Below are 12007 nucleotides of genomic sequence, written 5' to 3'. Positions count from 1 at the left end.
TGTGGCGTTCAACCCCAATTTCCCATCTTTTTCATTTCTCTGGTGGGTTAAATAAATGGCTGGCTGTATCATCGCAACATTTAAAAGATTTATACACTGGAGGGCCGGAGACCAAGAGAAGCCGTGCACCAGCACGCCAGTGTGATTATTAGTGAGATGAAATGAGTTGAGATGATTTATGAATAATAATGTAATTATTAGTTAACATTTGGATGAGATGGGGTGATATTGTTTCATTTCGCCTCTGAATCCAAACGGGGTTTTACTAAGAAAAACCATTGCAAATCCAGCTTCAATCAATAACTTGCTCTATTGCATAATGTGCAATCGAAATGCGTCGTTCATTCATTCAAAATTCCATTCAACTTATGCTAAAAAAATGAGCTATATACCGAAATACCCAAAGAAAGGAAGTCTGCATATTTAGTACAGTATTCCATTACCAATAGGCTGTTAACTGGAGACTACTTCTCATGCTGCTGCAGATTAACTCCCCAGGCTGATGCCAACTGCAACAAGAGTTGGTCAGGCGTTGCACCCTCCCAGTCCTCAGGTGGATCCATTGTTGAAGAAGCTTCATTTAAATTCATCACAAGCTCCTTCTTCACTTCCATGGGAATACTCAAAACATGGGGTCCATTTTCCAGTACCATTTCCACCAACTAAACACAATGCATAATGAATCAGGCATTTCTCGCCACATGGAAAGAACTAAAATATACAGTAAGGAAATCCTTTGCTTAGAAAGAAACAGTTAGCATGAGTACATCAAGTAATAAGAAGTTTCACTAGCTAACTCCGTGAGGTAGAAAACCATACTTTCTTCCCAATCCTCTGGAGTAGAGGTAAAGCTATGGATAAACAGAAAACTAAGCAGGTAATATGTTTGGGAGGTAAGGCTATAAAATTATTCATGGGCAGAAGCTTGAGTAATTATTAACAGCCTGATCAAGCCATATTTGTGACTTTAACAATGTTGCAAAAATGCACTCATGTTGAATTACAACGTGAAGCATTTTGGGGATTCTACTTTGACGGTTATTGCAAAACCACAAGTTATTGATGAAGTAAAAGATTCAAATTCTAATGGCCTAAAATTCAACATAATAAACATTGTTAAAAGGTGAAGAATAGAGCCAGGTTAGAATAAATAAAGTTGTGTTTCTTCCACCTACTTAAGGTTCTATCTTCTTCCATCAGCTATATAAATGGTAAGAAACCGAGAAGTATTAAGGTTCCCTAAAGCTAAAAATAAGGTTAAATAAAAAGAAAACATTATAAAAATGTTAATATTTAGATAAGTTCAACAATATTGGGTACTGTCAATTTTCGTCTCAAGGAATTCACTAATTACAACCCTATAATTTGCATTCAAACTACACCTTAAAGCTAGATAAGCATGAGGGAGATTTTACTTGGTTAGAGTTTTCCCCCAGAACCTAAAGTATCAGATAACATGATACATTGCCAAAAAAAATTTGATGAAACCTAGCAAGTCAAGGAATACGAATAGAAAACGCAAATTTCCCACATTGAGCAGCTTCAATATGTAAAGATCTAAGAAAAAAATACCTGATGAATCCAAGACAAACAGAAGTCAAAAAGGTTCTGCTCCAGTAAAAATTGTGCAACAGCAAGCAAGATCTCAGTTGCTACTTCGTTCGAGAGTTGGTCAAGCACAGGACCTGATCTGTCCATTAGCTTTACAAGCAAGTAAGAATCCCCTGTAGACAAAACATCAGCATAGGCAGAATCCACGTCACCCACTTGAAGGGCATCCATTGCGTTACTCCAAGACGTCCACACTGGATCCCGGTCGTGGCCAACACTATCATCCCCCAAAGCTTCTGCAGTCATTTCAGGGATAGCTACTCTTGCCATCTGAGAAGTTCCACTGTCCTCCCCAGCTACCCGAATCGCTTCCAGTGTAGCTTCATCCTTCGAGGCCTGCCAAACACTTCTTGCAGAAGGCCCCTCACCAAGCCTAACAGGTCCAGTTCCTTTGTCCCAAGCTCTCCTGCTACCACCCTGATCACTCTCATGTTCCGATTTTGGTGACCTACCATCCATGCTACCGCCACCAAGAGCTCTCCTTGAGCCAATCTGCCCATTTCTGGAAGCACTGGATGCAGGAAAATCCCAGGCCTCAGACATGTCAGATCTCCAAGGAGGGCCCCTTCCTCTCATGCTCAAAGTCATTCCATCAGACTGGGGAATTCTTTCTCCAAATGGAATTCGCCCATCACCACCCCTTCCAAATTTGGCACTAGAATACTCGGGGAAAGCACTATACTTTCCCAGAGGCCTATTAGAAGATCCCTCAAATCCCATTGCAAAATTACCACCTCTTCTACCAGAGAATATTGACAAGTCCTGTGCCATGTCTTCAACAACTCGCTCAAGACCCCTTACTCTATTCTCTAAAGTTACCATGCTATCATGAGAGCCACCCATGAAACCCTACAAGGTGAAGTTATCAATCATTTAGAAAATTATGTATGGTAACTATTTCATTGATGCTTAAATTGGTTATACCTGAAGCATGTTCATCAGATGAGCTTGTTGTCTCTCCAGCTGCAATAGCTGCCTCTGGATTGCCAACCAACTTCCTTTGTTATTGATGAAGGATCCTTCAGATTGAGCATCAGTTTTGGAGAAACCCACACGATTGCCAGATGACTCCCTCTGATTAGTATCAATCCTGTCATCACCATCAAATGCTCTCATTCTAGGCTCTTTTCCATTTACCCTCTCTTCAGGCCACTTATCACGTGCAATGTCATCATGACCTCGTTGTTTAGAATATGCAGAAGCAGTTACTCTCTCTATATTACGGAATTTGCTGTTGAAAGATCCATGAAAATCATCAGATTGGGTATTTTCAATGCGATTTGATCTTCCCTTTAATTTGGTTTCATTTGGATCTGGTTCTTCCTCGTTGTTTGCATTCGAAGAACTGACATATCTACGAGGAACAACTACTTCCACTGGCAAATCACCAGAACCCCTTGTTTCAAGTTTGTGGAAGAATTCTAGGTTTAGGTCTTTGTCAGTAAGGGCCGGTGCTTTCTTCTTCAATATTACAACTGCTCTTTCTGAAATGCTACCACCTTTGGCTTTAGAAACAGAATCTGAAGAAGGGGAAGAGCCATTAGATAAATTCTTAGCTGGTTGCTCTGATCCCCTTTCACTGAGATTTAGATTTTGTGGACCATTTTTGTCAGACAATTTACCTAGTTCAGGAGTTTCACCACCTGAAATATCATGCACAATGAAAACCAACTAGTGAGAGAAATAAGTGCATAACTTAATTATCATTTTGAAGAACAAAACAGTAGTGGCATGCCTACCACGAGAGGGTGTCTTGCCATCTGGAGATCCATCTCCTCCTTTGCCAGAAATCTTTTTCCATAATTGCAATGCCTCTACCATGCTATCTCTCACAGGTTTTATCTGTAAACCAATTAATCATTATTACATTTAACAACCAATTATGAAAAATTTTCGATTCAAACTCGTGGTTTTTCACTTCTACAATTTCAGCAGTTCCTTCATCCGGAAAAATACTGCTTTCAAATCTTTAGGAAGATTTTCATCTACCTATAAACTAGGGATAAAGGAGAGGAATGAAAAATATGAGGATAGTAACATGTGTTGAATGTCCAGACAAGCACAGATCATTGCAGTTCACTCCATTGGTAAATGAGTGTGTGTGTGTGTGTGTGTGTGTTGTAAATTATTCCATAAGCTTAAATAACATCTTCATCCTCTCTCTCCTGTCCCTAATTTTCCAATTAAGTATAAATTGACAAAAAAGTCTCAATGAGAAATATTAAGCATTGATGCGTAAATTATGTATGAGCTATTCAATTATAGAAGCCCACTGAAGAAAGATTGGGTAGCAATGCCAAAGGCAAAAATAAGTTGATCCATTGAAATGGAAAAAACAAAACAATTATTAGACCTTGCGACCTCCAAAAGAAGAGCTACAGATAGGACAACTGCAGGCTACTGGAAAAGACTAAAAGAGCAAGCCCAAATATTGATCAGAAAGCTACCTTGTCAAAACGGCAAGACTCAAGTGCCGTCAAGGTAGAAGCAGCTTTATCCGAAACCAAATCACTTGAATGCAATGCCAATGCACTCAACGCTTCAGCCGCTGCCTTACGTGTTGCCCAATCTGTACTACCTAGGCATTCATGAATACTTTGGAGCAAATTCTCCAAGCTTTGAGGTGCAATTGCTCCCACCTGTACAAACTCACACCACCTGAGAATTCCTAAACTTGCTCCTTTTTAACACACAAAATCTGGCTCATACTTTCTTCAGCACGTACGTACTTAATTGCATAGGCATTAAACAGGCAAGATTTTTACAAATTGATGTTGGGGACAACAACTTGTGGAAGGAAAACTCACATATAGGCATAAATAACACAAGAAAAATGGAAACATGGGAAAAAGAGAGTGAATGAGGAACATACCACCCTCAGCTTAGTTGGTGGGGGGTAAATAAAAAAAAAAAAAAAATAGAACAAATTTTTAATTTGCCACTTGGCCTCGTTTATATTAGTAACATAGGCCTCATTCAGTCCAATATTTCTCCTTCAGCTCAGTAGAAAATGAAATTAGGTATATTGGGCTCCAAACAATAGAAAGTCTAAGGGACGGAATCGATTTATTTTCTTTCCCAATATATCCTATTCTTTCAACAATCAGGTATACAATCCTCTCCCGGTTGTACATTGCAAATCATCAGCCGCATTGTTACTTTGTCAAAAAATTATTATCCAAATTATGTTCCACTAGTTGTAAGCTATGGTGGTTTCAGTTCCCACATTTTTCCTAACGAATGAAACATCACAAATTTCAACCAGAATCACAAAACGCACCAGATTTCAATTAAAAGGATCCCAAGTCTCTCTATTCGCCTACGGATTACCATAACGTACATGGTACGTAAATAAAAGAATCTAACAAAGAGAAAATGCGGCATGCAAGCAAGGCAAAACCTGAGACAGGCTGACGACGACGGACAGGAGCGAGGCCTTGGACAAGAAATTGGGATTGTTAAGCAAGCGGCAGATCCTGGGGCAAAGCTTCTGGAACGCGGAGATGGGGGGTGGCTCGGAAGCGCACTCCACCATCTTGGCCACGCACATGGCTGCACCGGATTGGACCCCTTTGTTCTGCTCCCCCATGGCCTCGAACAAGGGCCTGACGAAGAGGCCCACCACGCTGTCGTTGCCGTTAACACCAGCGTTCTTGAGGTAGAGGGCCGAGAGGGAGCCAATGGCGTCGCGGCAGGCGTCCCGGACGGCGGAGTCGTTGTCCTTGAGGCGCTTTACGACGTGGGCGATGATCTTGGTGAGGTGGGCGGAGGCAGCGTCGGGGTGGGAGGAGCAGGTGAGGGCGAGTAGGCGGAGGGAGTCCTTGCGGGCGGAGGGCTTGGGGTCGGAGGAAACGGCGTCGTAGAGGGAGTTAAGGAGCATAGGGAGAGCGTCGGGTGAGAGGGAATGGATGGTGGACTGGAGGTCGTCCATGGCAATTTGATGGGTGTCGCGGTCGGAGAGCTTGGAAAGAGAGGTAAGTATCTTCTGCTTAAGCTCCACCATGGCCAGGTGGGAAGAGAGGGAGGAAGATCTCGAGGGCTGGGACAGATTGGGGGATTTGAAGGGCTTTGAAGAGGACTTGGGATCTTGGGAACTCATGGTAAGGATGGTGCCTGAAGAGAGTTATAAAGAGAAAGGAAATGGAGTTTGGTCCGCAATTATTTTCAGTTTGGAGTGAAATGAGAGCTATACATACATATGATTACATTGATGGGCGAGTGTGGGTTGGGTTGGAAGAAAAGGTTGAGAAAGATGAGAGAGTTTGGGTAAATTGGTATTAAAGACAGCAAAGAAGGTGGGGGGGTGTTTTTCCGAGGATTTGAAAAATGGGAAGAGAGAGAGAGAGAGAGATCGATCTAGGATTTCAGAGTGAAAATGGAGGAGGAGAGGTGTGGGGACAAGGTGGAGAGCAGGAACCACAGTGATCTTGACTCTTGAATCCTTTGCAGTGTTGATACGAGGGAGAATGAATGGGAGATGGATAATAAAGAGAGGACATTGCATTGACGATTGGATAATTTGGAGTTTTACTACTGCACTCAATCATAATGCACCGACATTTTTTTATTTATTAGAGAGAATACACACTATATTACATTACATTTAAAGCACACAGTAGAGTAGTGGCGCATGCATCCTTTTCCCATGACATGGACACTGGACACCAACGTAGTTATGCTTTCACAAGTTCTTTCATCTAATACTAAATAATACAATGATCGAATTCAATATTTTTAATTTTAGAAAATGAAATGGGCTTTCTAATGAAATGGGCATTTAGTTCAAATGTGCAGACCTTGGGTTATAAGCCCACTTTCAAAGGGCATCTTTTGAGATAAATGTATGCAAAGTCATGATCAAATAAAATTAATTTGTTGAATAAAAAAATAAAAAATACTTTAATTATTTTATAAAAATAAATTCATAAATTGATATAACTTAATGTAATACATTATATTATAAAATAGATTTAATGTATCATATAAATTATGCCATTTTATAAATTTACTTTTATAAAATTGTAACTGTAACACTTCTCATCAGATGCCCCTGTGACTATTATTGTAATTGATTTCAATTCTTCGTTCAAAATTTTCCACTCTCCATTTTTTTTTCCTTATTTTATTAGAGCACTCTTATTGGATTAGTCAAAATTAAAAGACAGTTTTGATGAATGTAAGAGATATTTAACTTTTGACTATTCCATTCACATAAATCTCCACATTGGAATAGTTATTTTTTCATTATATAATAATAAAATAATATAAGATGAATTTGATTTTAGTTATTTACATCAAGTCTCTACATTAGATTATACATTTATTCATTATATGGTAATGAATAACTAATAATTTAAAAAATATTTAATTTTTTTAATTATTAATTTTTTTAATTTTATCATATTTTACTTTTCTACTTATTATATGTTAATTAATGATCATGTTCTTATTAAATTAATATATCACTAAGTCAAATTAATATATTAATTGTGATAAAATATGTGATAGAAAGAAAGGGAGAGAGAAATAATTAATAAAATATATATTTGATGTATGTACAGTAACTTTTAAATTTGAAAAAATTTTTAAAAGTCACTGTAATTAAATTATAAATATTTAAAATTTGACTAATATAATGTAACTATATTTTACTATTTAATAGTTAAATATTTATTAAATTTAATTTTTAACTAATCTAATAAAAATGCTCTTAAAAAATACAGATTTTTTTAATTTAACTTAATACTTGGAATTTTCTCTCTTCTCGAGAGATATCAAGTATTTCTTAAAAAAAATAATAAGTCGTACCAACAATCCTCGACTCTGGCCGTGCAGAAACGATGCGTTTGGTTGAACTGAAGCGAAACTAAGGATGTGTTTGGATATTAAATTCATTTCAACTCATCTCAACTCATCATTACAAATTTTTCAAATTTCAATATAAAATATAATAAACAATTCAACTTTTTCAAATTTTAAAATAATAATAATATTAAAAAATAATATTCTAACAATATTTTATCATCTCAACTTAACTCAACTCAACTCACTTTAACATCTAAACACAACCTAAGATTACATGGCAAAATATGATTGATTAAGAGCAGTGGACTCAAGTTAACTAAATTTTGGTCAAAGTTAGATTACACAAATTCACTATAATTACTCAATAAATAAACAGTCATTTTAGTCCAAGATTTATTCACGGACCAAATTTGATAAGCCCAAGTTATTTTCACCATAAACAATTCTCTTCCCACTGCCTGTTGTTCCTCTTGTGTAAAAATATTGAAAAAAAATATATCCATTATGAATATATAACCGTTGAAAAAATATGACCGTTGAAAAAATATATCAGTTGAAAGAATATATCCGTTGTATAAAAAAAATATCGTTAGAAAATTATATCTATTAGGAATAAAATGAACGTTATAAAATTAATGTGTACTTTTTAATATCGAATAAATATTAAAATTAAAATAAATAAAACTGTAAAAATTAATATTTTAATAAAATAGTAATAAATTTGAAGAGTCTGTTATTTAGTGTTGTTGAAAAGTGGCTAGTTAAATTTATAAAAGTGAATTCTCTAACCAAATTTTGGTCAAACTTTATTGAGCCTACTGCTAATGCTCTAACAATTGAAAAAGGCCGGAAATACAATAGTTACATCCCAATTTGGATGTTGAGCTGAGTTGAATTATTTATGAATAATAATGAGTTGAGATAGTGAAGCGAGTTTTGTGGAACCTACCTAAGATGAGTTTAGATGTATTTATATGTTAAAATGAATTTATATGCATTTATAGAAATTAGAAAATGTTGTCGGTCCCACATGTAAAAAGATAAGAGATGTTGAGTTAAAAAAGATTATGAATCTCACATTTGTAAATAGGTTTTAAGTTGATATAAGTTTAATAGTTTGAAATTTAGATGTTTGAATATTAGATTCAATTTAAAATTAGATTGAATTAAATTTAACATTCGAACAAGACTACATCCAAGATTTTTTAGATGAATTAGTAACACTTTAATTTTTTACCAGAACCAATGGTTGAATCGCCTCTCATGTATAAAAGATAAAAAAAATAAAAATAAAAATAAAATAAAATAAAATAAAATTCTAAGCTACAAACGGGGTTACTTGTCAGATGATCAGATCCACTGCGCTGACCGGTTTGCGACACTCCTAACAAGACACAACAAAGATTTGCATAAAGTTGATTAAAATTGGTTAAATTATGATAGTTTTACTACTCTTTCGCTATTTTTTTTACTATTTTTTTTAATTTTTTTAATTTTTTAAAATTTTCTTTTATTTAATAGTTAAAAAATTTACTATTAATAAATGTTTTTTTAATGATTGAAGATATTAAAAAAATATTTAAGAAGAAAATATATATTAAAAGTAATAAAGTGATGATAAAAAGTTCGTAAGTCTGTCATTACCCCTATGGCGACAGTATCATATACGCGTGCAAATTTAGCAACAAAATTTTAAGATCCAAGAATTGTGGGTTTGTCTCGTTGCTGAGTCAGGCAGTTTCAATTTGTCATCTTCAAGCGCGCCTGGAGCTCAAACTTTATGACCCTTTGCTTGGTGGGTAGGCTTCAAATCTCATGCCCTCTGATCTGGAAAGTGTTTCATGGTTAGCTTTTACCATTTCTGGTTGTGGGTACTGATAGTTCGAGGTGGTTTCAAACGATTCAAGGCAATCTTGTGAGATGTAATGCTAAAAATACCGAAATTTATCTTGTTTGATCTAGACTTAAATCGCCGTGTTGGGTTATAACATTTACCATAGGAAGTAGATTTATATGGTATCTTGAGTTTTCTTGCTTTGATATCAATGGCTGCGGGCTGTGCTGTGTTCACTGCCATTTAATTATTATGGTTAAAGTAGGTGGAAGTTTTCCTTCTTTCCCGTTGACCAGCATTTTGATTGGGTTTGCTCAACATTCTGCTCGTGCTCGTAGTTGATTTATTTATAGATATAGTATACATATGAACCCTTAGTCTCTAAACCACTTCCTTTATCAGGTTTGATTAGCAGAATTTGGTATGAACTCTTTTTGTATTTTTTTTTTTTTTTTGGGGTGCGTGTGTTGCCTTAAAGTTTGCAGCTTTCTGGTTGAATTAGATCTGCTTATGCTTCAATCTATTGCTACCTTGACCGTAAATTATACTCGGAAACTACTAAAAAAAATATTGGTAACTACTTCGATACAAAGAAATTCAGATTTATTTCATACCATTGACATCTATATATGTTGTGGTGATCCTATTGTCAGGCTGTTAATCTGCTGTTGTTGCTGCTACATATTTCTTGTCAAGTATTGCAGATATAGAACTTCCCTGCTAAAAGATATCTGCTTAGATCTTTGTTTGAGACTATAGTAAACATGGTTCAGACGCTAGAAGCTATCAAGGGTGGTGGAGGATCCATCAGGGTCGGTACCATGGGATCTATTAGTTCCCTGATGGCGAGGGAACTGGATTCTATTAAATCTGCACCTCGGATGTCCTTATCTTCCCGGACCAAACCTCAGTCAGTACCTGCTTCAGTTCCCTGTGGTGCTACAACTCCTAAAAGACTACAGCCAAGAAAATCATCTGATGAGCCAAGCAGCAGCTACATTGATCATAGAAGCATTGATATTACCAGGAAAACAAACGGCTACACTAGAAATACCCATCGAATACCAATGCTCATCTCTGATAGTATTACTCTTGATAGAATTCCTAGTAGGGGAAAAACTGACAAGAAAGCATCTAAGATAGTTGAAATTGTGGATATAAAATGTGGGAACCAGGATAGAGCATGGGCTAGCCCCATAACAAATCGTCTCAAGAAGCTGGGATTCTCAAAGCTATCTGAGAGCATTATCTAAGCCTGCAACTTCTTCAGATCTGATTTAAGGTTCCTGTAGCTGAAACCAGAACTTCCAACTGGTCGATTGCTGTCTGAAATTTCCACCATAGAACATATACTTGGTATGAGCCTGCTGCGTTTCTTTTTCTTCTTTTGCGTTGCTATGTCAGATCCAAAAGTGGTTCTGGAATGACTACTAGAGGAGGCCATGGTTGTTATGTGGAACTGAGGCTCCTGTGAGCTACCTTGGCAGCTTAATTCAAGCCGGCTGAAGTACTCAATTTCTTTCATTATCAGGGCTCCGATGGTGCCTCTAGCACCTATTTCTACAGGATTATGTACCGTCATTTCTTGATCAGGGACCTTCATGGCCTTGGTGCTGGATTGACGCATGTTTTGTTTAATTTGTGCGAAGGAGGCTTGTGGATGAAGGGAGGTGGGTTTGGGTCTCGTCTCGGTGGGGAAGTTTTGAGTCTGAGTCATTTGGTTTTGCATTTTTACCTGGTGATTTATGATTCACACGAACTCTTTAGCTTATGTTCTTCATCTTAAATAAAAGATCAGCAGATTTTCCCTGATTGGAGAATAGGAGGGTGACGTGGTCATCATATTCATGTGCTTGCAGTTAAAGCACTTAATTTGCTAACCACTGTACCCTTTTCTAACCACTTGGTCTCCATTTAAATGTTTGCTGTATACTTGGGTTGTGAACATGGATCATGATCAGGATTCGACAGGGGCAGATAGTGCTGCTTCATGTTAAATTGTTAATTATCAAGTATATTATGGCTTTCACGAGCTCTCCCCGCCCTATGATCAGTATCATATGATCATGAGGTGAGGCTCAGAAGGAGGGAGGTATAAGTGCTTTCATGTCCATTTTCAGTAAGCTGTTATTTTCTTTCCATGCCTTCAAGGCAAAAGAAGAAAATGCTACTCACTTGGGTGAAGCAACTTGAGTACTTTCTGCCTTCTGGTAGAGAGAGGACGTTTAGAGGATTTCTTCTGCCATCCTGTGTTTCTGTGTGTGGCTTTCTATTGCAGTTCTAAAACTGTCACAGGAATGACATGATCATCGAAGTTCATTCTACATACCATGTAAAGAAATTAAATTCATTTTTTATTTTTTATTTTTAGGAACATTCAAGTTCTTGGTTCTCATTAAACCGGCTTGGTAAAAGGAGTAAATGAAAGAAGAAACTACCTCAGAATTTGGTAAGCCAACTGCGCCAATATATTTAAGATGGGCGGTGGATAAGTTCAGACTCTCATAACAACAAAAAAGCAGATGAAAAAGGTGAGGTTTGTTGAGAAATAATTTCACATTGGCTGTGGATAAGGTCTTAGACATGTTTATAAGCAATGAGCAATTCTCTATTGTAGAATCAGTTTTATGAGATGAGTAAGGTCCATTAGCCTGCCACAGAATGAATGGGGGTCCACACTACTTATCCCGTGACAAGGACCAGAAAAAATACTGGCCTGCATGTGAGGAAGGGTGTTGATGAATAATCTCACATTGG

At 36.9% G+C, this 12007-nt stretch overlaps 2 protein-coding genes across 9 annotated transcripts; one reads left to right on the top strand and one right to left on the bottom strand.

Moving 5' to 3' along the window:
• Positions 1–291: 291 nt before the first annotated feature.
• LOC108983881 (microtubule-associated protein TORTIFOLIA1-like) lies at positions 292–6130 on the bottom strand. 2 transcript variants are annotated; one of them, XM_018955676.2, is made up of 7 exons: positions 5012–6130; positions 4059–4250; positions 3351–3453; positions 3234–3254; positions 2536–3131; positions 1573–2460; positions 292–662 (listed from the first exon to the last, which is right to left on the bottom strand). In XM_018955676.2, exons 1-7 carry the CDS (start codon positions 5708–5710, stop codon positions 465–467), a joined length of 2697 nt encoding a protein of 898 aa, XP_018811221.1. In that variant the 5' UTR covers positions 5711–6130; the 3' UTR covers positions 292–464. The 2 variants fall into 2 exon arrangements, with proteins under 2 accessions (XP_018811221.1, XP_018811212.1); XM_018955667.2 differs by having other exon boundaries at positions 2536–3254.
• Positions 6131–9087: 2957 nt separating this feature from the next.
• LOC108983857 lies at positions 9088–11062 on the top strand. 7 transcript variants are annotated; one of them, XM_018955639.2, is made up of 2 exons: positions 9088–9211; positions 9904–11062. In XM_018955639.2, the coding sequence occupies exon 2, from the start codon at positions 10015–10017 to the stop codon at positions 10501–10503; it is 489 nt and encodes a 162-aa protein (XP_018811184.1). In that variant the 5' UTR covers positions 9088–9211; positions 9904–10014; the 3' UTR covers positions 10504–11062. The 7 variants fall into 7 exon arrangements, with proteins under 7 accessions (XP_018811184.1, XP_035543317.1, XP_018811190.1 ...); XM_035687424.1 differs by having other exon boundaries at positions 9088–9215; positions 9947–11062; XM_018955645.2 differs by having other exon boundaries at positions 9088–9215.
• Positions 11063–12007: the final 945 nt, after the last annotated feature.

The sequence above is a fragment of the Juglans regia genome, chromosome 2 (genome assembly GCF_001411555.2).
Source record: "Juglans regia cultivar Chandler chromosome 2, Walnut 2.0, whole genome shotgun sequence".
Classification (NCBI taxonomy): Eukaryota; Viridiplantae; Streptophyta; class Magnoliopsida; order Fagales; family Juglandaceae; genus Juglans; species Juglans regia.
This window is presented reverse-complemented; position numbering and strand designations above follow the sequence as displayed.

What these genes read in the sequence shown, in the direction of transcription:
- LOC108983881 (XM_018955667.2), bottom strand. Translation starts at nt 5,710, where the DNA reads ATGAGTTCCCAAGATCCCAAGTCCTCTTCAAAGCCCTTCAAATCCCCC. An exon ending in TCGTCGTCAGCCTGTCTCAG is followed by an intron (nt 4,251 to 5,011) that starts GTTTTGCCTTGC and finishes GAGTTTGTACAG; the next exon opens with GTGGGAGCAATTGCACCTCA. An exon ending in GTTTGTCTTGGATTCATCAG is followed by an intron (nt 663 to 1,572) that starts GTATTTTTTTCT and finishes CATTGTGTTTAG; the next exon opens with TTGGTGGAAATGGTACTGGA.
- LOC108983857 (XM_018955639.2), top strand. Translation starts at nt 10,015, where the DNA reads ATGGTTCAGACGCTAGAAGCTATCAAGGGTGGTGGAGGATCCATCAGG.